This window comes from Apodemus sylvaticus, chromosome 13 (genome assembly GCF_947179515.1).
Source record: "Apodemus sylvaticus chromosome 13, mApoSyl1.1, whole genome shotgun sequence".
Classification (NCBI taxonomy): Eukaryota; Metazoa; Chordata; class Mammalia; order Rodentia; family Muridae; genus Apodemus; species Apodemus sylvaticus.
The window spans coordinates 73,341,722-73,368,303 of NC_067484.1; the positions used below are offsets into that span (position 1 = coordinate 73,341,722).

The 26,582-nt window shown below is 48.3% G+C and overlaps 1 protein-coding gene across 1 annotated transcript in view; it reads left to right on the forward strand.

Moving 5' to 3' along the window:
- The first annotated feature begins 4,249 nt into the window (after window positions 1-4,249).
- The window catches only part of Gypc (glycophorin C (Gerbich blood group)), a 35,351-nt gene continuing 13,018 nt past the window's right edge, over window positions 4,250-26,582 (forward strand). Inside the window, exon 1 of the mRNA XM_052156087.1 lies at window positions 4,250-4,511. Coding sequence (XP_052012047.1) covers window positions 4,472-4,511 — 40 coding nt within the window. The 5' untranslated portion in view covers window positions 4,250-4,471. The remainder of the gene's footprint in view (window positions 4,512-26,582) is intronic.

Sequence of the window (26,582 nt, forward strand, 5' to 3'; positions counted from 1 at the left end):
TGTGTTGTTTCATGCTTCAGAGAAAACAAGCACTGAGCATCTTCGGGGATGAGGGTCTGCCCACTGCCATATTCTCACCATAAAAGAACATCCTCTTCATGTTCACTGGCTTTTACTATCGTGTAGGCAGTGAATTCTGATACACCTCAGAGTGTCATGTCCAGTAGGTTCTGACCAGGTTTTACACACATCAGAACAGTGTAGATAAGAGTCACCCACACTCCTAAGGGCTAGGGAAGCAGTGGCCACACATGCTCTCTCTCTCTCTCTCTCTCTCTCTCTCTCACACACACACACACACACACACACACACACACGAACATTCCAGGCCTCTGCTGAATGCAGAGGGAGTTCCACTAACATTCCTCTCAGCACGGCAGATCTCAGGCAGCGGCGGCTGGCCGCAGAGCTCACGCTGAGGACAGGAAGAACACATATTTGTTAGATGATATAACAAACTGCCAATGGGGTTCAGCCAGCAGTAACCCCTCAGTTAATCCTGATACTTACTCGCTGCTCCCTAAGCAAAATCACCGTCGACATCGTCAAAATCACCATCTTTGAGTACCTACTGTTTCTAAGCCACCCTCTGTGTGATACATTCCGTAAAAGAAAACTATATTCACAAGAGAGAAAAACAAATCTGATATTCCCCCGTGAGTCAATTCCTGTCCTGGTTTCATTTCTGCTGCTGTGACTAAAACAACTGTGTGAAAACCAGCTTAAGTTTTTCCTGGATTGCAGGCCATCACTGTAGGGAAGTCAAAGCAGCAAGCCAAAGAAACTAGTCACATCACATCCAAGAGCAGAGAGGGTGAATATATGCAGGTACTAAGGTAGACCGCTCTACTCTAACACAGTCCAGGTCCCCAAATCAGGGAGTGAGGTTGCCCACGTCAATTAATAATCAGGACAATCCCCTCCAGATACGTGTACAAGGCCACCTGATCAAGATAACTCACTGAGACTTGCTTCCCTTTGATTCTCGGTTGTATCAAGTTGACAGTTAAACTAGCCACCACAGTGCCAAAGCCCACACTTCCCAGGCCATCTAACTGATTTCAAGTCCTTCAGCTCACTGGCCATGTTATGACACGTATTTGTTTATGCCAAGTTAAAACCGACACCCAACAGTCAGTAAATGTAAAAGAACCAAACCACTAAATATTGAAAAAATAGAACGACATGCACTTCTAACAGTTACAGAAACAGATACATTTGGGAAGACTGTCTGATATTATTTGATAAATTCCAATAGCCTTGGCTATATCTATACCAACATCTCTGAGCTGGAATGGCCCAAATGAACTCATTAATCAAAACAGGGTTGAAATTTAGGATTTCTGCCCAGCCGATTCTCCAAAAATAACAATAGTGGAAATCCCTTCCAGAAAGCATCTCCTGGGGCTAGAGAGAGTCCAGCCAGTAAAGTGCTTGCCTCGCCATGCAGGCATAAGGGCCTGAGTTCAATCCCCAGCACCCACAGGAAAGCTGGGTGCAGTCCACACCCTAATGATCCAAGACTGGGGAGCCAGAGACAGGAGGAGCATCAGGGCTTTCAGCCAGTCAGTCTCAGCATCAGCAATATTCGTGTTCAGTGAGATTCACTGAGAGAGCATCTCAAAGGTGACAGAAAAAGACACTCGGGGTTAACTTCTGGTCTCAGTTCACCTCTGCATCTGTGCATAGGAGAGCCCCAGGCAAACACACACACACACAAACATACACACATACACACACACACACACACACACAGACACAAATGCACATGAAAGGAGGGAGGGAGGGAGGGAGGGAGGGAGGGAGGAAGGAAGGAAGGAAGGAAGGAAGGAAGGAAGGAAGGAAGGAAGGAAGGAAGGAAGAGGTCTTTGCATTCATCTTTCACAAGTTGTTCATGCCTACATTCCTAACATTTTGTACCTGGTTTGAAGCTGAGGTCACAGGTGCCTTTAAGATCATGCCAAGCCTGTTGTGTGGGCCCTGGGATCCAAACTCATAGTTCATGGAAAGTGTTTTCAACCATTGGGCAGTATCTCCAGCCTAGTGTGCACCTTTCTGGTTCTTTTTTTCCTTTCTGTTTTCTTTCTTCCCTCCTTCCCTCCTTCCTTCCCTCCCTCCTTCCTTCCTTCCTTCCTTCCTTCCTTTCCTTGTAGAAAAGCAATGCAGACCTCATCTTGCTTCACATGTGCTGTCTCACCATCACCCAGCTCAGTCACCACTTTTGATTTTCTCCTAGCATTTTATCCGTCTTCTAGTTATCCAGCCTCTGGCACCAACTTAAAGCCCTGCAGTCTCCTGCACTGCATCCAGGACCGGCCCCAGTGGCTTGCACCCTGGGTCCTAAGCCCTTGCCATTCTCTCTAGCCGCACTGCATGCTGTTCTATAACAACTCACTCTGTGCAAGAAGCTGGCGCTGTCTGTCCTTGCATCTCCAGTGGTGCCTTCCCCCGTCCTGGTCAGGTTATCCTTTAGTCAGATGTGAGAGTTAGAGTCATCATCCCCTATGCCTGCTGCCGCCACCCCCCACACCCCATCACTTTAAGGGTATAATTTTGTTTGGATCTAGCTCTGTATCTGGATCACAGATGAGTTCTCATGCCCCAGAGCTAGTGTTATCACCCAGAGAGGGGCTTCTAAGCATGGCTGTGATAAAGTATCCAGATTGGGTTACTTTGAGGTGATAAGACCCACCCTCAATATGGACGGTACCATTCTATGGGTGAAGGCCCTGAATGATGTGGAAGAGAGCCAGTGGGCTGGACACCAGCACCCTTTGCTCCCTGCTTCCTGACTGCTGCGAAATTACTCAGGGGCCTCATGTTCCCTCCGCCAAGATTTTCCCAGGGATGGACTGTATCTGTGGACTGTGATCCAAATAAACCTTTCCTTCCTTAAGTCGCTCTTATCGGCGTATTCTATCACAGCAACAGGAACACAAACTAATGCAACTTACCAAAGTTTCCGACAGAATTGACCTCAGTGTGAAGTTTAGCGCTTAATTCTGGCAAGAAGCTCGAGGTTGGCACTTGAATGTCTAGAGCAACGCCTGAGGGGTTCAGAAGTTTTAAACATACTCCTAACCTTGATGCAGGAACGCTACCCGTGGGATGACAAATTAAGGGAAGATGTGGGATGCAGATGCTTAAGGTCACAGTGATACCTGAAGAGAGTTCAGAGCTCACACTCAGCTGCTGTTCCTTAGGTACCATCTACCTTGATTTTTAGAACGGGGTATCTCAGTGACTCACCAAGAGTGAACTCACCAAATGGAACTCACCAAGCAATCTAGGCTAGCTGACCAGTCGACTCTTGGAATCTCCCTGCCTCCATTTCCCCAGTGCCGGTGTGGTAAGTATGCACCACAGCATCTGGCTGTTCCCTTTTTTAATTGGGTATGTTAGCATCTGGGAATGCCTGTGAGCTGAGTCCCAGCATCCCTCTCCCTTCTTCCTCTCTGCTTCCTGAGAGTAGATGCAGCATGACCAGCTGCCTCAGGTTCCTGCTGCCATGCCTTCTCTAGATAGACTGTACCCTCAAACTACAAATCAGCAACAATCCTGTTTCATCATGGCAACAGGAAAAGTAACTAAGACACTAGGATTGAACTCGGGTCCTCATGCTAGCAAGTTTGATACTGATACAAGCTAGAAACCCTGTCAGGTGCCACAGAAAGGGCAGAAGTGAGAGACATTTTGTGAACTAAGTTGGACAGAGAAACAAATATAAACATCTGTTTTGTAGAATCTAAAATGTCATCTCAAAGTAGGAAAGTCCCGTAGCAATTATTAGTGACCAGTAACAGAGAGGATTGGGTGTTACTAAACACACACATACACACACACACACACACACCAGGCTGGACATCTCTAAAAGAGTGGTAAAGCCTTTATTAATGCTAATGATATCATTAGCATACAGCCTTGCATGTCCTGAAATATTGTACCATATTCTGTAAATACATACAATTAATGCTAAATAAGAAGGATAATTTTAAAAAGAAATGTCTAGATTGGTTCTGGTTCTACTGCATCCACGCCAGGCTTGAAAGGCCTGCGTGCCCCTATTTGGACAGTGGCTAGCCAGGACACCGGGGTCTCCTATGGGACTTTTCCAGTGTTCACACGGGGGTTGGTTCTAACCACAAGCTCTCTATCTGATAGTGGCAGATGGAAACAGAAACACGGAGAACTGTGAGCAGAAAGTTAGAGCGCAGAGAAAAGCGTTCGGAAGTGGGCGGGTGTGTGTTTAAAAAAAAAATGGGTGGAAACCTCATGGCCAAGTTGTAGAAAAAAATAGTTGAAGTGTGCCTATCTTGGAGCGGAGCCCCTCCCTTCTGCTGGCCGCGCGGAGTGGGAGCCCCAGGTGCAACGGAGAAGCGGGGTTCACGGTCCAGAAGCTGGTGACCCTTTCCTGGCCCCCATCCCCCCACCGCAGTGAGCCCCACCGCGTTCTCCCCGCCGCCGCGTGGCGATGAGCAGCCCGGTCAGCACGCCGCCTCCCGAGCGCCTCGGTGAGTACCGGGACTGTCCCGATCCCAGCCAGACGCGGGTCGTACTGTGGCGCACCGAACGCGCGGAGTCCGAGCCTGGGGGACCGCAGGCCGGGGACACTGGTCCGGTAGATGTCCCCCGGTCCAGAGAGGCCACCAGCCCCGCGATGGCGGGCTGTTTCTTTGTGTGGGGCTTGGGAAGGGTCCGGGACCCGAGGGAGGGAGAGGCCGAGCCTTCAGCAACCAGGCACCCACCCCACCCCCCTCGCAAGGCAAAGTCGCGCGGTCAGGGTCAACTTCGCACCAGGGAGCCGGGCCAACGCCAAGAAAACTCCAAGAAACTCCAACAGTTCTTTCTGGCCCACTGGCCCCCGGGACAGGCGCAGACCCTGCCGGATCCGCTGTCCTTGACTCTTTAGGAGTCTGAAACAACAAACAAACAAACAAGACTGTCTTTTTAAACGCTTTAACTTCTTGGTGACTGGAGCCCTGAGAGTCTCCGGATGTAGGAAACTTTGATGGGCCTCCCCGCCCTGCTCTCCTCCACTTTGGGGCTTTTGCAATCCAAAGTTTTGTTTTTAAAAGAACACGACTGTTTATCCGTTTTACTACTCACCTCAGAGAGGAGTTTGTCTACGTGCTGTTTTCTAACACGATTATAAAATAATAGAAACCTTTTTTTATTTAAATTTAATTTTAATTTTAATTTTAATTTTTGTTTTGAGACAGAGTTGTATGTAAGTTAGAATAGTTTGTAGCCTGGACCAGGCCATGTTGTCAAAGATGACTTCTACCACCACCTCCAAAGCACCACACAGAGTTTTTGCCATATTAGAGAGGGGACTCCAGGCTCCATGTATGTGAGGCAAACACACTACCGACTGAACAACACCCCCCAATCTGCCACCACTCTTTGCTTAAGTCCTGTAAATACAGGTGGTGGAGGCCTCATGGGACCCCTGTCTTGTGTGGCTTGGGGATAGGTAGGTGCCTTATACTGAGGGCTGTGTGGTCGGCGACTGTGTGCTGCGTGTGTGCATGTCACCAGTACATGTTCTCCTGTATGTTGCGTGTATTGGGATCACCTCCACCACGTCTCTTAGCTCCAGCTCAGCACCCACATGGAATATTCTCACTGGGTTGTAAGACTGCGGTGCATATCAATAAACACTTGGCAGTTGAGGCTGAGATGCACAGGTGTTTACAAATGTCTACCACCACCCCGAGGTGAACTTTACCAGAGAGTGTGCATTGCAGGGTCCCGCGCGCATTTATTTCCGAGTGTCTCTGACTCAAGTTCCTGTGTGTGGGTGACCCTGTGTGAACGCGTTTACCTCATTGTGTGTGGATGCACAGGCACACGTGTGAACACATGCTCAGGGCCTGGCTTACTCACACATGTGAACACGTGTTTAGGGCCCAGGTTAAGGAACAGGAAGTCAGGACTGCTGTATTCATTTCATCTCGGCACCAAGGAAGTCTAGGCTGATGAGGGTCACCTGATTCCCCCAAACAGTTCTCTGAAATTTCCACTTCAGGCCTTGCTTGACTAATAGGGACAAACACCTCTCTGCTGGGGCCAATAGGCTTATAACCTTTGCTTATGTCGTTTACCAGATTACTTTCCCTGTTGGATTAGTGGCAAGGTTCCTGCTATGGGAGACCCCTGGGATCCTGTTTCTTGCTGCTAACTCAGACAGGATGTATCTATATCCTGTCTCCATAATGAAGCCATAGTTACTCAGAGCCTCAGAGCAGAGAGAATTGACTTCCCTGTGTCAGATCTGCCATGACCTACCAGGGTTTAGGGATTCTGCTAGGCCTGATTGTCACTATTATTACCAGCATGTTATGCACAGGCAGTCTGGTGTCTTGCCCTTGGTTGAAAGGGGTCACTGCTCAGTGTAGAGATGCCAGGTTTGGCAGCTTTATATAGAATTTGCTGTTGCTGGCAGAAGCAGAGAGGGTGACAAGAAGTGCCAAGTGAAATTACATCTCCAGCCTTGTGCAATCCCTCTAGATATTGGGGACATTTCGAGTCTCTTGGAACTGGCACAGTAAGCACCCCGAACCTATCCCAGGGTACCCTTGGTTGGGCAAGTAATTTAGTGGCTTGCAAAACACTCTGGGAAGCAGGGAACTGTGGGTAAGAGACATGCTGTGTGTGCGGTGGATGTGGGTAACTGCTTCCATGGTGAGTGGGGAGAGGTTAGGTAAACCAAGCAGGTTACCTCTGGGTGGCTGGCACAGCCACCTTCGTAAGTGGAATGTGACCTACAGGTGATTCTAAGCTTTCAGGATAAAATTATAAGCTTTCGGGGTTAAATCTATGAGACAAATATTTTATGTGTTTAAAATGTTAAATATACTCGGAAACTGTTCTCCTAAAGGTCATGTCAGTGTGTGTGTGTGTGTGTGTGTGTGTGTGTGTGTGTTTACTTATGTATATGTGGGTGCACCTATTTATGCAGGCAAACAAGCCAGCTGATTGCCTCTGCTGTCACTTCTCCGGTGCTGCTGTTCCCCTTGTGCTTCTGACAGGGCCCGTCACTGTCCTGGAACTCACTAAGGGGTGAGAACTCTCTCCACAGACTGACTTGCTTGTGAGCTCCAGGAGTCTTCCTATCTCCATTTTCCCAGTGCCCAGCTTTTTACTCACACGATCACTCTGCGCATTTTCACGGGGGTCCTGGAGATCAAATCCAGGTTCTCTCTTGCACAGCAGGTCATCTAGGAACTGAGTAATCTCTCTGCTCCCACACCCGTTTCTAGTGTCCATGACCACTTACTAGTCACCACGTGCTTCCTTGGTCTCACCGTCTCCGCTGGGTAGGAAATGTGGTCACCTGGGTACTATGCCTGTCCATCTAGAAGAGAGTCTAAGCGTGTTTTTCAGCTCTGATAAGACATGCTATTACTTTTGGGGGGAAATGCCTGCCAGGGCTCAGTCCATCCATTTCCCTATCTGTCCGTGTGGGGTGTCAGACCTGGGCGTTCACCGGCTTTGGGAGGAATCACAATATCTCAGTGTGTCAGCTTTCTCCTCTCTTGGTGGGAAGAGCAACCAACCAGCTTCACAGGATTAAGTCGGGAACGGAAGTGACTCGGAGTCACGCCTAACAGTGCTGGCTTTGAGGAAAGTGGAGTGGCTTACAGATGTGGGTCCTCTCTGCCATCTCCCAGCAGCGGTGGCTATTAGTTCACAGTGTGACGACAGTATTAGTGCTTTTAGGCCAAGCCCTGGTATGGACTTTGAATGGGGCACCCTGCCATGCTTGAAGTAATGGGTATTTGGCAGAAGAAGGACTGGAAGTTTGGGGAGGATTGAATGGCTCAGGCTTCCAACCTACTAAGTACAAAACCAGGCCGTCGGGCCCGCCAGACATGTGAGGTCCACCTGAGTGGACGTCTGTGCACAAAAAGGCCTGTGGTCAGCGAGCACATGCAAGGCCCAGTGTTCAGTTCACTGCACGAATGGCATCTGAGTAGCCAAAGCAGAGCCCTGGGTGACAGCTGCCAGGCATTCTGGAGTTCTCCGCTCTGGTCTGTGATCCCACCACCATCCATGCCCACCTCCCAGCACCACCGCTCCCTTTCCTGTGGTCAGAGCTGCCTCACTCTGCACGCACCTCCCCTGATGGGCCATGCTGTCCGCCTTTCCAGCTTCAGCCTTCTGCACAACCTGTATCCAGCTCCTAGATGTCAGGGCGCCTGCTCCTGAACACATCTGCTTGCTTGTCTATCGAGGGCTTGTTTGTGTAGTCCAACTCATAAACCGCCCCCCCCCCCCCGACCTTGGAAGCCATCCACTAGACAAACCTACACAGGGGATACTTTGCTGTCCCCGTGGGTCTGCTCATGCCCCTTCTCAGGAATCTGACCTCCTCCCCTGTGTCCCACTGTTTCCTGCTTAGGTCCTGACACAAAGAATTGTCAAGTGAGCTATTCAGAAACAGGTGGTGACTGTGTAGTCCACATTAACACTCAAAGGTAGCACCATTTCAAGGCCACAAGCCCCTTCAGGTGTCTTTGAGAAGTCACCCCTATAGATCCTAGGCCAGAACTCGACATATTCTGAAAGGCCAGTAAATAAAATGTTGAAACATGCAGACGCCACACCAAATACAAGACATGCAAAGCACACGACAGCTGAATAGCAGGCTTATCTCCCCTCCGCCCCTCCTGCCCCCTCCACCCCCCAGCTTGGCCTGGTGCTTCCTTTTGATCCATATATAATCTGACCTTCTGGGGGAGTGCTAGCTGCTGCCCTCAGGTTTATAAATTTTAATTTTTGTGCATTCCTCTAAAACAATGTTTTTTGTACAGGCCTTTAGCCATGGTAGAAAGAGACAATGGCCTCTTTCCCGCCTGTTGGCTAGAACCCAGCCCAAGCCTCTGGATTCCATGTGGGGGTAGGTGGGATTGGTCAGGACCTCCCAGCAGCTGCTAGAAAGCCCTGTGCATAGCTGCTTCCATGTCTTAGGGAGCCCCGAGCTTGGGAAAGTGCCTGCTGTCCCTTTGACCTCTAACTCTGAGGCCCTTGCTCTTTCTATTGCCTTGATATTCTACACCCTCACCTCTATCTGTCACCTCTCATTCATATCTCTCTGTGTGTCTTAGTCTCTATTTCCATGTGTGTGTGTGTGTGTGTGTGTGTGTGTGTGCGCGCGCGCGCGCGTATACAGATACAGATGTCATGAGTACTATGGTGTACTGGCTAGTTTTGTGTGTCAGCTTGACACAGGCTGAAGTTATCACAGAGAAAGGAGCTTCAGTTGGGGAAGTGCCTCCATGAGATCCAGCTGTGGGGAATTTTCTCAATTAGTGATCAAGTGGGGAGGGCCCCTTGTGGGTGGTGTCATCCCTGGGTTCTATAAGAGAGCAGGCTGAGCAAACCAGGGGAGACAAGCCAGTAAGAAACATCCCTCCATAGCCTCTGCATCAGCTCCTGCTTTCTGACCTGCTTGAGTTCCAGTCCTGACTTCCTTTAGTGATGAACAGCAATGTGGAAGTGTAAGCTCAATAAACCCTTTCCTCCCCAACTTGCTTCTTGGTCATGATGTTGTGCAGGAATAGAAACCCTGACTAAGACACATGGTGTCTATGTGGAGGTCAGAGGACAATGTGGGGTGTTGGTCTTCCAACCTTTTTTTGAGATAGGCTTTCTCTTGCTGGCCCAAGAACTTCCAGGAATCCTCCTGCCTCTGCCCCCATCTCCTTGTAGGTTCAGATGCCTACACTTCTACTTCCAACTTTTACGGTTTCCACATGGCTTCTGGGGATCCAAACTCTCGTTGTATGGTAAACACTTTACACAGTGAACCATCTCCTCATTGGCCCAGAGCACAGCAATTCGTCTAGACTATCTGACCACAGAATCCTCTTATCCCTGCCTCCCTAGTGCTGGGTCAGGACAGTCAACCCGAGGTCCCCATGCTTGAGGTAAGCGACTGGGCCATCTCCCAAGCTCTCTTCTGTCGTTTTTAAAACACCATGTAACACAAATAGATTTGGTCCATGTGCTGGTGGTGAAGAGGCTGCCTGGAGTGGTTAGTGAGTAGGATTTGGAATCTGGATTTGCTATGAACCAGCAAAGACCTTGGGCAAGTTGCTGGGCCTCTTTATGTAACCCTGGCTGTCCCACAAGGACCTGCATGCAGAGGATGCTCTATTCATCTCCTGCTCCACTACTGCTGTTTTTGTCATGTATTAACAAGGGGTCCACACTGTCATGCTGCACTGAGTCCCAGAATGTTATAGCTAGCCTTTGCCCAGTTAAGGGATGCTGACAATCTCTGTATGAAGGGAATATTCTGAATATTGAATATCTCCTGGCAGATTAAATATTTCCTAGGCTGAGGTGATGAACTAGTCAGTTAAACCCTTGCCCTGAAAGCATAGAAGCCAAAGTTTGATTCCCCAGGATTCACGTAAAAGAAAGAAAGAAAGAAAGAAAGAAAGAAAGAAAGAAAGAAAGAAAGAAAGAAAGAAAGAAAGAAAGAAAGAAAGAAAGAAACAAAGAAACAAAGAAAGAAAGAAACAAAGAAAGAAAGAAAAAAAGAAAGAAAGAAAAGGAGACAGCAGCACATGTTGGCTTACACTGGGGAGGCAGAGGCAGGCATGTGCCCTGGGGCTCACTGGCCAGCCAGTCTAGCCCACTGGAAAGTTCTAGATCAATGAGAATCCCTGTCTTAAAAGACAAGGGGGAACTCAGTCTTTTAGGCCCCTAGGAACAATACTTAAAGCTAACTTGTGGCCTCCACGTGCACATGACTATCAGATCCTGCAAGTGGGCAAGGAGGACCTCCCCACAGTGTCCTTCCCCTCCTGTACCATGGCACAGCTTTCCCTCTGAGACAGGAGAGCAGCCTCCACAGCACCGCACAGCACAGACCAGACCAGCACAGACCAGACCAGCACAGCACAGACCAGCACAGACCAGCACAGACCAGACCAGCACAGACCAGACCAGCATAGACCAGACCAGCACAGACCAGACCAGCACAGACCAGACCAGACCAGCACAGCACAGACCAGACCAGCACAGACCAGCACAGAACAGCACAGAACAGCACAGACCAGCACAGACCAGACCAGCACAGACCAGACCAGCACAGCACAGACCAGCACAGACCAGACCAGCACAGACCAGACCAGCACAGACCAGACCAGCACAGACCAGACCAGCATAGACCAGACCAGCACAGACCAGCACAGACCAGACCAGCACAGACCAGACCAGCACAGACCAGGCCAGCACAGACCAGCACAGAACAGCACAGAACAGCACAGAACAGCACAGACCAGCACAGACCAGCATAGACCAGCACAGCACAGCACAGCACAGCACAGCACAGCACAGCACAGCACAGCACAGCACAGCACAGCACAACACAGCTCAGCTCAGCACAGACCAGCACAGCACAGCTCAGCACAGCACAGCACAGCACAGCTCAGACCAGCACAGACCAGCACAGCTCAGCACAGCACAGCTCAGCTCAGCTCAGCACAGACCAGCACAGCACAGCTCAGCACAGCACAGCACAGCACAGCTCAGACCAGCACAGACCAGCACAGCTCAGCACAGCACAGCTCAGCTCAGCTCAGCACAGACCAGCACAGCACAGCACAGCACAGCTCAGCACAGCACAGCTCAGCACAGCACAGCACAGCACAGCACAGCACAGCACAGCACAGCTGTCACAGCTCAGCTCAGAACAGCACACACAGTACAGCACAGCTCAGAACAGCACTCCCCGTAAGCCAGGAGGGCAGCCTCCCCTCACAGCATGCCCCTTCATGTTTAAATCCATCAACTCTGTGGGGAGAAACTGTTATTCCTTAGGAGAGGGTCACCAACCCTGGGCAACACCCTGCCTCTCAGTAGCCCAAGGTGGACTGTGAGCAATTGTTGGCTCTGCCACTAGTATTCAGGGTGTCTCCTAGCCTGTGCACAGTAAAGGCTCAGCCTGCTCCTGACCTCTGACCTCAGGCTCTCTGTCCTTCAGTGTCTTCACAACCAGCGTTTCATTTCTTTTTCCTCTGTTCCTCTGCGCTATGCTCTGAGCATCCACAGTTGGGGCCTAGGCTTTGGTTTCTTTCTCTCAAGAGGCAGGCCTCTTCCTCTCCCTCCTCCTCCTCCCTCTTCCCCTTCTGCCTCCTCTTATTCCTTCTCCTCCTCCCCTTCCTGAGGAATGACACCCTCCCCTTCCCCTTCCCCCATCCCTTTCCATTCTCTCCTCTCTCGCTGCCCACACAGCAGGCTCCTGAGAGGTCCTGAGGGGAACCAGGCCCCTACTTTATTGGATCCTGTCCCTGTGTGTGTGTGTGTGTGTGTGTACACGCGCGCGCACTCAGGGGGTGGAATATGATGTTCTCCAAATGCCACTCCTTCCTTCCATTTCTGAAGAACCTCTCATTTTAGGAAAATGAATCTCAGGGATGCCTGAAAGTTCCTTTTTCCCCTTGTCAGTTTCGAGGTCTCTCTCTTTTCTGAACCTCTCTTGGCACTTCCTCCTACTCCTCTCACTGTGGCAGACTGCATGACTCAAAGCAGGGAGAAGACACCGCCTGTGAGCAGCACACACACGTTATCTCATTTCACCCCTGAGCAGCCCCAGGGGCGGTATTTTTATCTCCCTTTGCGTGCAATGGCACTGAAGCCAGGGAGGTGACAGGGGACTTTACAGACAGCCCTGCCTGTCCTCTCCTCCCTTCCTGTCTCCTCACCAACATCACTGAGAGTGTGGGTGAGGGGTTCAGCCAGGCCCATGCACCCCAGGACACAGGAATTAGAGCTCACTCACGGTACTGCCAGAGAATCACAGAACCAGAAGGGAGAAGTTGATCCATGGAGATGAGCAGAGCACTTGTCTTTACAGCTACAAAATATAATATTTGTCATAAAGAAGGTATCCCCAAGAGCAAAGATCTGTGTCTCAATGGTAGGAACTTGTGGTCCAAAGGCTGGGCTACCATCCCACACCTAGCTACCTGCCTGCCTTTCTGTCTGTCTCTCAGCATCTCTGTCTGCCTGCCTGTATACCTACCTCTTTCTCTTACTTTATTCTTTTGTAAAGATTTTGTATGTTACTATTGAATGGAGGGAGGCATGCTATGTGCAGAAGTCAGGAGGCAACATTTGGGGGTCGGGGGACAACTCTCGAGAGTCAGTTCTGTCCTTTCACACTGAGGCATGGGAGGTGGGTCTCTTATTTCTGCTGCGCTGTGGATTCCACAGGCCTCCAGGGCAGCGGCCACTCTGCCTCCTCTTTCACTGTAAGAGTGCTTAAATTACAGATGTGAACCACCACATCTGTCTGTCGGTGGGTTCTGCTGACCTAACCTTTCTTCATCAGGCTAAGACTACAGCACTCTTACCCACAAAGCCATCTCACGAACCCTTCTTTGGCATGTTAAACCATGAAACTGGGTTATCCTTCATTTAAAAGGATTTAAAAGTTTGAGACCTGTGGTTCATTATTCCAGAAACAATGGTATTGACCTAAGAATTGTAGGTCAGTGGGTAGAAGAGGATACTCTTTAGGGAAGACAGTGGCTTGAAAATACTTAGGAGACACACAAGCAACAACTAAAAGTTGTTAAGAGGGAGTTAGGCAGAAAGAATTAGCAGAGCATCCTGATGGAGAGTCTAGGGCAGTGGTTCTCAGCCTTCCTACTGCTGCGACCCTATATACAGTTAGTCATGTTGTGGTGACCCCAACAGCAAAATAATTTCATTGATACTTCATAACTGTATTTTTTGTTACTGTTATGAGTCATGATGTAAATATCTGACATGCAGGATATCTGATCTGTGACCCCTGAGGGTCATGACCATTGGGTTGAGAACTGTTGGTCTAGGGTTTACACTGACCACTTGTGTTCGGTGTATAGTCTAGTGTGTCAGTCACTTTCCCTGTTGCTATGATGGTTCCTGACAGGAAGCCACTTGAGGAAGGAAGGATTTATTTTGGCTCACAGTTTGAGGTGATTTAATCTGTCAGGGTTGAAAAGGCATGGAGGCAGGAGGAGACTAGTCACATTGTTACTGTAGTCTGGAAGCAGAGCACAAACAGGAAGTGGGGAGGAACTATAACCCTCCAGGCAGGCTGGAGTGACCTACTTCCTTCAAGGGTCCACAGCCTTCTAAGATAGCACCAGAGAGGGGCTGAGAATTTACAAACACACAAGCCTGTGAGGGGTGTTCACGTTTTAATCACCACAGAGATGGGCAGAGCCTGAAGTCAGGGCCTTAGCCTAGGCATCCAAAGAAAGGCAGCAAGTGTCACATGGCAAAGACCCACACCACCCAACTCAGGGTCACACATGCAGCCTTTCATCCGACCACAATGCCCTCTATGTAGACGCTACTAATTCCAAGTTATAACAGTGGTGCTAGGGGTTCAAAGGCCATATCCTCCACCTTCTAATGACTATCCCCTCACCTCCACCCCTGAGGGTGCCTTGGTACCAGATATGTCTCCTCTTCCCCAGGACTTGGTCAGCTGCCAGGCTGGGGCTTTCTACTTGACCCCAGAAAGACCCAAGGTCATTCCCATATCTGGTTGTTCACAGAAGGAAAGGCCTTCATTTCTTCATCTTCTTTCCTTTCTCTGGGTGAGTGCGTGGCCTGCGTGTGTTTATGTATTCCTGTGTGGGGGCATGTGTGTTTATGCATGTGCATGTGGAAGTCAGAGGTCAGTTTTCTGTTTTCAATCACTTTGCACTTTACTTTTTGAGGCCATGTATCTAATTGAACTTAGACTCAGTGATTTGGCTAGACTAGCTCGCTGCGATCCCTGTAGATTCCTGTATTATACATGTGGTGCACACATATAATACCATCCGGTGCTGGTATTATACATGTGCACCACCTCATCTGGCTTTTTATGGGGGTCCCAGGGACCAATCCCAGACCTCATGTGTGGGAACAAGCACGTCACCAGCCCAGCTGTCTCCTGAGACTTTTCCTTTTCATATCACTGTGAGCTTGTGCATGTGAGGCACATGCTGGACCCACTGCCTTTTTTTGCCTCTTTTAAATTCTAAGACAAGGTGTCCACAAGTCATCCAGGCAGGGCTTGAACTTGAGACTCTTCTGTCTCAACCCACCAGGTAGCTGAGACAAGAGGCCTGTACTATCAGTCACAGTAAAAAAAAAAAAAAAAAAAAAAAAAAAAAGCCTCAAACCGTTGACCTATCCCTGGGGCCTGCATTTCCTCACCCATCTTGCTTGTCCATCTGTAACAGCAGCTGGTAATGCTGTCTGCAGACAGATACATAATGGCAGTTTGTAGTTGTGTGGGTCCTATCTGTGCATCCACCCGCTTCTTCCCCAAAGGGGAAACAGTGGGCAGATGCTTGCTAGGGTTGCTGTCAGGAGACAATAATGCCCTCTGTGAGTTCTGAGAATATCTCCACCCCAGAGCTGCTATGGGTAATGCTGTGTATATGTGTGAATGTGTGTGAGAGCGTGCCGTGTAGGTCACAGGACAGCCTCTGGTACCAGCCCTCGCCATGTACCCTGTTAGAGTTAAGGTCACTTGTTTTTCATCACAGTGCATGCCAGGCTAGCTGGTCTGCAAGCTGTCAGGGATTCTTCTGTCCCTGTCTTTCCTCACGTTATAGGAGTGCTAGGATTACAGACATGTCACCACACCTAGCTTTATGTGTGTTCTGGGGATTCAAACTCAGGTTCTCACCCTTACACAGCAAGTACGTCTCTTACTGAACCATCTCCCAGATTGTAGGCAGTGGCTTTAATCCAATGAGTCCTGTCTGAGTGAGGCGTGTAGGAGACAGAGAGAGAGGCACATGGATACTGGTGACTGGAACCTGGTTAGGAAGTCAAGACCTAAGAACCCGAGAGAACCAAGGTGGTCTGTGTCACGTGGGAGCACCTGGTACAGCCTCACCTAGTTCAGACACATCTCACAGAACTGGAATCCTTGCCACGTGTCCCTGAAATTTCAAAAGAAATGGCTTCCTTCCCACCTGAAGTTCCCCACCCTAAGTCATGCTCATGAAAATGACGGAATTACCTCAAATTTCCACTGCAAATATTTTTAGTTTTAGTTAATTTTCTATCACCAACAGTATCAAGTCATTAAAAAAAAAGTCTTTGTTGAAGTACAAAAAAAGAAAGAATCTCCAGGTGAGCCTCTGAGTAGGAAGAGGCTGAGGAGCCACACTGCCTTGGGACCCTCGTGATGTCTAGCTTGAGACAGAGGTAGGACGTGTGGCCCAGTGGCTCTCAGCAGTTAGCCACTGCTTACTCTGCTCTCCACGAAGACACAAGGGCTTGGATCTCCACAGGGCCGTCTAGACGACTGATTTCTACCACGTGAAGTTGTAAAGGTCTCATCATAGTTTGTCATTCACCAATGTCTAGACCGCACTGTCATTTTACCAATTCATCCCAGGAAGAAAACTCTTTTTTTCTTTCTTTGTTTGTCTATTTCTAATTTTGTTTTTTGTTTTTCAAGACAGGGTTTCTCTATATCCCAAGTTGTCCTGGAACTTGATCTGTACACTAAGCTGGTCTGAAATTCAAATTCAGAGTTCTTCTGTTTGCCTCTGCCTCCCTAGTGTTGGGATGAAAGGTGTGTGCCACCACCAGCCGGCTTATGAAAAAAGTTCTTAACCTAACCTCAGCAAAGCCAGGTTGACACCATAAAGAAAGTTTGGAAATTTGGGGACTGGTGAGATTGCTCAGTGGTTAAGAGCAATTATGAGGATATGAGTTCAAACCCCCAAACCCACATCAAGCAGCCCTTAACAGCCTGTAACGCCAGCTCCAGAAGATCTGAAGCACACACATGAGCAATACTCACATACAAACACATATTCACATGCACACACATTAATTCAATAATATTCTTATTTTAAAAAAAAATAAAGAAAACCTGGAAAGTTGAGAGAGAAGCTGGATAGAAAATTCTAGAATGGAAACAGCTTATTCACAGATGTTGGCGGACTATCTCATGCACCTATGTTTGACCATATGCAGAATAACTCCACCTTGTCATGGCTCTCCAGCCTGAGACGTGAAAACAATTAGGATGCCTACACACAGAGCATTGGGTACAAGTCATGTCTGGAATACAATGTGCCCAATTCTGTCGAAGGGCATTTTGTTGCACAGACTCAGCTTTGGAATCCAACTGCCTCATGTCTTCCTAATGGCTGAGTTAATATCTAAACAGACATGTGGGCCTTTAAAGAACAGATCCAAGAAGTTTGTACTCAGCCTGGCCTCAACCAGCTCTTCAGCTACTGCTAAGTTATACTGAATTTCTACTTAACATGATATAGTTTCACATAGCTGAATCAAAGCAGTTTGTCTAGGCTGGGGCTATAGGTTACTAGGGAAAGCACTTGCTATACAACCAGGAGTTGTTTAACCTTAGAAAAGCATAGCATAGGGGTATAGGTAGCCCCTGTGCAGGACACATAGAGACTAGTGGCACTATGGAGTTTGCCATCCAGCTAGCCTTACGTTCTTGAGATCAGAGTGCCAGGCCAGTGGGGAGGCCCTGTCTCAGATAATGAGATGAACAACACTGAGAAACAGTCTCCAAGGTTCATCTGTGGCCTGAACACATACCCTAACATACGCACGCAACTACACACATGTGCATGAACACACACACACACACACACACACACACACACACCACCTTGTACTGAAGAAGCAAACTCTCTGGGTTTCTATGTCACTTGAGGCATAACTTAGAGAATGAGTTAAGTCAGGCTGAATTGGAAGGACGACAAATAGAAAAGTGGGGGGTTGGGGTGCAAACAAGCGGCCTGGCTTCCAGAAGGCATCACCCACCTTCCTGTGCGATGGAGGACTGAGTTATGTGTATCCTATCATGGAGCACAGAACCTCCCTGTGAGTGGAGAGGGGGCTATGGTCTAAACTCAGCATGACTCCTTAAATGTCTCTTCTGTAACACTATCCCTCACGTGTGCAGGAAGCGAGGGGTTTTAGAAAAAGAGTTTTCATTCACAAGATTGAAAGAAAGTTCCTTCTCATGAGCTGAGCACGTTTGTTCTTTGCCAGGCTTTGGCAGTTACCCTTGGGTCATTTCCTACGTGAGAATCCCAGATCCTTTAGAGCCAGCTCAAAACAATGTTTTTAAACATTGGAGCGAAGTGATGCTTGCTGTTCACAGGGAAAACAGACAATCCTAAAGGAAGGGGGGTGCATCTTCGAGGATGCCCCAGTCAACGGCGGGAGTGGCTGATGCTAATCTTAAAACACGCAGATGCCCAAAAGCCCACGTTTCCAACTCATGAGCACCACAGAGCCTTCATATCAGAATGTATCATTGGCTCAGAGCTGGCCAATGCCTTCATTCCTCTGTATCCAGACTGATGCTTCCCTGCCCCTCCCCCTGAATACAGCAGGCTGCCCAGCATCAAGGCACTGCCTGGTTTCCTCTGGTACATTTCATTTGTTTGTTTCTTTTGGTTTGTTGTTGTTGTTTTTTTTTTAATGTATGTGTGTGGGCAGATTGGTGTGCATGTTCCTGTGTGAGGGTGCATGTGTGTGCACATGCATGTACAGACCAGAAAACAGAAAACAATCTTAGGTTTCACTGGCTCTCTTCTTGACCTGGCACTCTCCAATTAGTTGACTGGCTGGCCGGCCAGAGGGCCCTGGGATTCTGCCCACCCACACCCCCTTTACAAGCATGTGCTCCCATTTTTGCATGAGTTCGAGGAGGATTAACCTCGGGTCCTTGTGTTTGCAAGGTAAACCACTACTGCCTGAGATATCCTCCTAGCCCTGCCGCCTGTTTGTGTAAAGTATATCTAGAACACAGCTGCAATGTCTCACTGTGATGGCTGAGCTGTTGCCACAGACTGACCTAGCCTAAACTGTTTATTCTCCAACTTTGTAGAAAAAAATCGGCCAGCTCCTCACGTAAACAGACAGAGTGATGTAACTTCCAAGTCGAGACCCAGCCTATCCCATTATAGCTGTCTAAAGAGACCAGCTTCAGGGCTGGGTATCTATGGAAGGGAGCTCTGCAGCTAAGGTCAGGGTCCAAGCAGCAACACAAAGCCACCCAGGCCACATCTGGCTAACTAATTTTCCCCAAAAGCACAATAGCACCTATCCCTGATCTTCATTGCCCTGGTTGCCAGCCAAGGGCCATCTTATAGTTGATCCTGACCATCTCATCACCTCCTGTGCAAAAATGGGCACCCTAGGCTCTGCCACCGTCCTTCAGAGAAGCCTCAGGTCACCTGAGCAGGTTCAGAAGGAAATGTGGAGCAGGCATATCAAGTATCAGACCGGCTCCCCCTGAGCCTAAAGCTGGGACTCCTCGATTGCTCTCCCATGTTCATAAAATGGTATGTGGCACCCCAATATGGGCAGACTTCCCACATGGGAGGGCCAGACCAGGCTCACTTCATGTGTCCTACTGAAGGTATCCCTACTTGGGAAACAGTCCTCAGTCTTGGAAATTGAGACTCTGGGGTTAAGAGTACCTGTATCTGCCCCGTGTAAAGCAATATCTCCCAAGCATAGGCAGGATTCTCTCTGACCCTGAACTGGCCTGGTCTTGCCAGCTGTGCCTGTGACACAGTGTGACAAGTGTCCCAAGGAGTTTTCTGTGTGTGGAGACAGGAGAGCTGTCTGGATTCCGATTCCCGAGGTAGAGGGGAGCTGAGGCAGGAGTGGGGGCTGGCTATTGGTGGTTAGGAAGTCATTGGTGGTCTCTGTGTGTGTCATGAAACTTCATCTACAAGTACCACCCTGACCCCCACACTGGAGGTGTCCCCTGTATACCTGAAATGTGTGTGTGGGTGCCCTTGTGTGCAAGGGTGTGCACCTGTGCATTCCATAGGCTAGAAAAAGTGACAGGCACCTGTTTGATCACTCTCTGCCTTAATTCCTTTGGGGCAGGGTCTGTCCCCAAGCCTGAAGTTATACTGGAGGACAGCCATGTAACCGAGGGTGCAGCTACAGAGGCAGCCAGACTTCACCCTTCACATGGATGCTAGAAGGCAAGCTCAGGTCTTCATACATGCACAGCGAGCACGCTTACACTGGTCCATCTCCCCTGCTCCCACAATGGATGGTTTTAAAGTCACACAAGGGATGCTGAGATGCACTGTCGGTAAATGCACTTACCATGAAGTAAAACTTGAAAATGGGAGTTCAGTCCCTGAGACCCACATGATAGAGGCAGAAGACCAACTCTCACACATTTTCTTCTGACTTATGCATGTGAGTCATAGCATGTGCATACCTGTGTGTGTGTGTGTGTGTGTGTGTGTGTGTGTGTGTTGACTGGAGTAAGTGGGTTACATGCAGAGAGATGACTTAGGGATAAAGAGCAGGTAATCTATGCAGGTTTGCCCTCAGTTTCCCTTTTTGCCTCTTCAACCAGTACCAGTAAGCCCAGAAATTATATGTTAAACATCAGTTATGTGCCAGGCCCCAAAGATGTGACAATGAGGGTCACAATCAGTCATTCTCAAGAAGAGTGATGTTCTAGTGAGAATGGACGGACACATGGAAGAAGGCTAAATCCATCGGATAGTACTAATGGTTAGGGATAACATTCAATCGGAAGAGATGAGGAAAGTGGAGAAGAGAAGGGATGAGTGTGATGTGTGTCTGTCTGTCTGTCTGTCTGTCAGACTGACTGTTTCTGTCTGTGTATGTATACATGTGCATGCATGTTCATCTATATGAAGATGCAAATGTGAGAGTATGCATGTATCTTAGTCAGGGGTTCTATTCCTGCACAGACATCATGACCAAGAAGCAAGTTGGGGAGGAAAGGGTTTATTGAGCTTACACTTCCATGTTGCAGTTCATCACTAAAGGAAGTCAGGACTGGAACTCAAGCAGGTCAGGAAGCAGGAGCTGATGCAGAGGCTATGGAGGGTTGTTTCTTACTGGCTTGCTTCCCCTGGCTTGCTCAGCCTACTCTCTTATAGAACCCAAGAGCACCAGCCCAAAGATGGTACCATCCTCAAGGGGCCCTCCCCACTTGATCACTAATTGAGAAAATGCCCCACAGCGGGATCTCATGGAGACACTTCCCCAACTGAAGCTCCTTTCTCTGCGATAACTCCAGCCTGTGTCAAGCTGACACACAGAACCAGGCAGTACAGCATGCATGTCTATGCCTTCGCATATGGAGGTCTTGGATAATCTCGGTTGTCGATCTTCAGACACCATCCACCTTAGGCTAAAATTTGGTTGGGTAGGACAAGGTATCTATCTCATCAGTCTGAGTCTCCCTGCCTGACCAGGGAGCCTTAGGGATCCCCTTATTTCCTCCCCAAGCCGTGAGATTACAGAAACACCACCATACTTTTCTTTAATGTGAGTACAGAGGATCCGACTCAGATCCTCATGCTTGGAAAGCAGGCACTCTACCAACTGAGCCATCTCCCCAGCCTAAGGGAGTGTCATTTTATAGGGTAAAGCCAGAGGACATGGGCAGGTGATGTTTGAGAAAGATCTGGGAGAAGCAAAGAGAACTGGGTGTCTGAGAGGTACAGCATGCCCTGCGTACAGCTCTGCACACCACGTCAGCACAGCCCCAGGCCAGTGGGACACCTGATCAAAGGCTAAATGCAAACCTGTCAGCTAACTAAGCCTTTTCCTCTTCGTGAATCTGTGGATGAAAAGCTGGCTTCTGCAGGTACTCATAAATTTGGCACCACATGGAAGAAGCAGAGAGTAACTGTGACAGGGCCACAAGCAGTGATGAAAAGCAGACCCAAGACAAGAAAAGTAGGTCACTCATGGTGAGACCACAGTCTGTGTCATCTTTCCCTTGGATCATCGTGTACTTTAGGTGACTTCATATCAAGGGGAAAATAACTTCGTGGTAAGCACAAACACATACACACACACACACACACACACACAAACAAACACACATAGAGAGAGACACACAGACACACACACACACAAACACACACACACACACAGAGACACACAGACACACACACACACACACACACACACAAGTTAAGGAGACCCAGATGGCTCCACCACATGCAGGCTTGGCCTCCTGAGTAGCGCGTGTCCAGCCTCTGCTCTGCTTCAGATCCCAAGCAGTTTTGAAGCCTAGTTACTTCTTGAGTACGGATGCCCATAGCATCTTGTTGCTTAATCATAAAATCATATCGATATCTTCCTGAAAAGTGAAATGGATCCTGTATGCCAGCCAGGGAGAGAGGGCAGCTGAAGGGAGAGACAGCTACCATGGCTGTGTATGAGTGTGAGGGTTTATATTTCTTCAGAGAGCTTTTTCCCTCCCTCTGTATGCTGATAGAAGTGGGCTCACTACCCAGGTCTGCCCCTGATAAGCCTGAAACAGTAGCTGAGCCTCTTATCAGGCAGCCGCAGTGGGATATGGGGACTGCACTGTGCAGTTGGTGCCGATAGAATGGGCCTGGGCCAGGCACTCAGCAGCTGCTGCCTTGGACCTGTCCCTAGAGCTGCAGTTCTCAGAAATAGGAGTCTGAGACCCAGGAAATCTCATTCACTTCCTGTACACCACAGCAGGTCGAGCTGATAATAGACTTGGCTGCAGAGCATTGTTTGAGCGGAGCTACTGAGGGGTTCTTGGGAGCCAGTGTGGCATTACAGATGGAGACCCAATGGGATCATGGGGTTGTGAAGTGAGAAATGTCATAGGTTTGTGTGAGGCTGGCACTGCAGTCCCTGTTTTAACACTGAGACATTGAGATTCCTGCAGAGGTGTCAAGATATTTCACCTAAGGTATAGTCAGATTAGAAGCCATGTTATCTGGCCCCCAGGTTGCCTTTCCTTCTCCTAGAGGGCCAATTAAACTTTTCATTGGACCTTCACACACACACACACACACACACACACACACACACACACCACTTGACAACATTGTACACAAACTACCTTTAAATTCCACATTAGCGTCCAAGCTTCTCTGGTTTTGTCCCTCTAGGTATTTCAGATGAACATCTATGGGTCCCGAAGACAGTATTTGGGATCTACTTACACTAAAGCACTCTTGTTGTTTATTTTAAAATGAAGCTTGTCAGGATATCGCAGTTTTAGGAGATAATCCTAATAGACTTGGACCTAGGCAACAGGGTTTTGTTTTTATTGAGGTGGTGCCAGGGATAGAACTCAGAACCTCACCCTTGCCAAACACATGCTCTGCTAGCATACTCACGCTACACACTCAAGTCTAGCATAGTTGTTTTGGAAAGAGTTCTAGGTGACGTGTGAGAATCAGGAGTGAGTGTGACCTTCTGCCATGAATGGTGGACCAGGTCACCAGGGCACAGGATCCCCAGTACTCCAAAGGAAGTCTCTGGGAAGTGTTTCTTACTCGTCTGTTTAGTCCCTATGAGAAATGCCTCCCACAACACTCAGCAATATCTATTTTTCTGTATTTGGTGCCAGGGATGGAGCCCAGGGCCTCACATATGCTTAGCTAAAACTCTCACTTACTTACATTCCCATGTATAATAACTATTTTATGTAAATTTGAAAATATGTGGTACACCTTTATTTTTAATAGTTGAAGTGATTTTATGATTTAATAATTCCATTTACAGAAATATAGAATAAGTTATTCATAACCCTCTTGCCTCTCCCTACTCATGGGCAGTCCTTTCATTAACATTTAAGCACAGTCCGGCTTCAATCTCTGACCTTTCAGCAATATTAAGGTTTTCCTTCCTGGGACCTCGACCTCACCATGTGGGTCCTGAGGCTTGAAATCAGGTGTCGGGCTTGTCAGTAATACCTTTACCTACTAAACCATCTTGCTTGATCTGAAAATATTCTCTCCCTAATTGTAGTTGCCCCTTCTCCAGGATTTATAAAGAACATCTCTGTCTTAGGGTTTCTGTTGCTGTGGAGAGACACCATGGCCAAGGCAACTCTTGTAAGGGACAAGATTTAATTGGGGCTGGCTTACAGGTTCAGAGGTTTGGTGTCATGGTTGGAAGCATGGCAGCACACAGGCAGATGTGGCACTGGAGGGGTAGCTGAGAGCTCTACATCTGGATCAGCAGACAGGAGGAAAGAGAGAACATTGGGCCTGAGTTGAGCATTTGAAACCTCAAAGCCCACTCCCAGGGACACACTTCCTCCAACAAGGCCACACCCCCTAATGCCACTCCCTAAGCACTAAATATGAGTCTATGGGGGCCATTCTTACTTAAACCATTACCCCCTCTTTCTAGAGCCTTTCTCCCACAGTACCTACTCAGTGTTCACACAGAAGGACTCAGCTTTCACACCCTCTTGATGACCTTTCCTCGTCTGTCACTCGCCCAGGCAGACAAAGGACAAAAACTTATTAACACGGGATATGATAGTGATCGTGGACTAAGTAATAAGATAAGGAAAGGGGGGAAAATGAGCCCATGATAATTGTGGAGTTGGCCGCTCATATGCGCTTGTTCTTCTCTCCCAGAGTCTTACCTTTTTAACTCCCCAAGCAAAACTCAAAAGGAATAAATTGAAAGGTATAAGATAGAAAACTACATTTGTTCACATGTGAAACCATCCATACATCAAAAGAATGCAAGAATGTGAAATCTGTCCTGTTTTTAGATTGTCTTCTGGGTAAGAAATTTTTATTCTTGCTTGAACAATGGACCTAATCCTGTTAGGTTTCCTGGGGTAACTGACTTTATTTTGTTATTCAGTTTGATGAAACAAAATATCCTCACCTTTAATAAAGAAATAATCCCAGCAGCCTGTTGGGAGGTTGCATTTTGATGACTCTTCTTCCAGGACAAAAAAAAAAAAAAAAAAAAAAAAAGCTCAAGCAGGACTCAAAGCTTCTTCTGAAGAACAGAGACCCTGCTCTTCAGTGGTGAGGGATATGTCCTTGGTTATCGCAGCAGGAAGCTGTCTCAGTCTGCCAACCTACCAGGGTTCAGACTTCACACTTCCTGCTATTAAAGGAACCAGCAGGAATCCTGTGGATTCCTGATGTGAAAATAGGTCTGTGTGTGTTGGTTTTCCTCTGATTAGTCTCTGGTACTTATCACTTTCTATCAAAGAAATACTTAATTTACCTGGCAGCTGGCTTGTGTTGTGGGACTTCAACTGACAAGAGGAAGGGTTATATATGCATCTGTAACTTCTTTGCTTTAAAAAAAATTAAATTAATGTGGGCAGATGTGAATTACAAGACCTGGAAGGGAGATGGAGCAGGAGCTTGCCAAGGGTGACAGATTGAGAAGTTCATAGAACATTCCAGCAGCTAGGAAAACAGTGGGAGCAGGGCATAAAAGGAATCGTGGGGCAGGAATGGTGGAGATAAACAGCCTATCCTCCTCCAAGCACAGAAAAAGACATGACAGCGGTGGGGCCATGGCCTGGCAGCTTCCTGATTCCATTCCAGATGCAAAGAGGAAATGAACTGGTGACTCCCATGAGTGTTTTTCCTGCTCTGATACCTAACAGACAGGATTTGGAGGGGTGAAGAAGGATAAATTGCACATGGGAACCCAAATGGCTCAGATGATAAATAAACACTGGCCCTGAGCCTTCTGTCATCTCAACCTCCACAGCACAGGTCCAGGCTTCTGGTTTCTGAGGCTCTGTGTATACACGTGGTGTGTGTGTGTGTGTGTGTGTGTGTGTGTGTGTGTGTGTACTCATGCTTATGACCACTTGTGCTCTCTATGTCACCCACTGAGGAGACCTCTTGAAGAACTGTGAGGTGACCTTTTGAAAGGATCATGTTATTTTATTTGCATACTGCTGTCTTTACCCCTACCCAGCCCATGTGTTCCCAATACTTAAACCCAAATGAACTCTGTCTTCTGCCATACCCTTTTCAAATGTAAGTCTAGCATTTGAGTAAAACTGTAGTTTTGCCCAGAGAAGCCAAAGCAATAGATAGCATTGAGGTTCTGCACAAAGAATGTCCACCTTAAAAAATTTGTCTCTTAAATACCCTAAAATAAAAGTCTTTTCCTAAAGTCTTTTAAGAAAATTAAGTTCAATGTAGGAAAACTTAGTTATCTGAGGAATATACATCCAGCCTGTGGAGAGCTAAGCAGTTTGCGCTGCCAGGAACAGCGTCCATGACTCCCGCCTGGGCGTTATCAGTGTGGTTTCCTGCAAGCCAGAGCACAGCCCTCAAAGAGAAGTTCTCTTCTGCATATTCAGTACCCGTCCTGTAGCCCTGAAGCTCTCTCAGAGTCTCCCAGGATCAAGAGGAAAGGGCACTGCAGAAAGGGCAGGAAGGACACCCACGTCCTGCTCCCCTGCCCTTCCTTCCCTCCAGGATGCTTTGCCAGTGGACTTTCCTCTTTGGGGCACACGCTGCATTCTGCTGCCTTGGAGGGGAGCACTCGGCCCTCTCTGGCTGTTGGAGCTCTGCTGTCTGCCTTGGATAGTAGAAGCTCAGCCTCTTATCAGGATAAGTCTGATCCCCAGAACCCATGTAGAAAACCCAGCAGGTTCCGGTTGTGACACTTGTAACTCCAGCACTGGGAGGTATAGACCGGAGGGTCCCTGAGGCTCACATAACCAGTCAGCCTAGCTAACTGGAAACCCCTAGGTTTTGGTGAGAGACTTTGTCTCAAGAGTC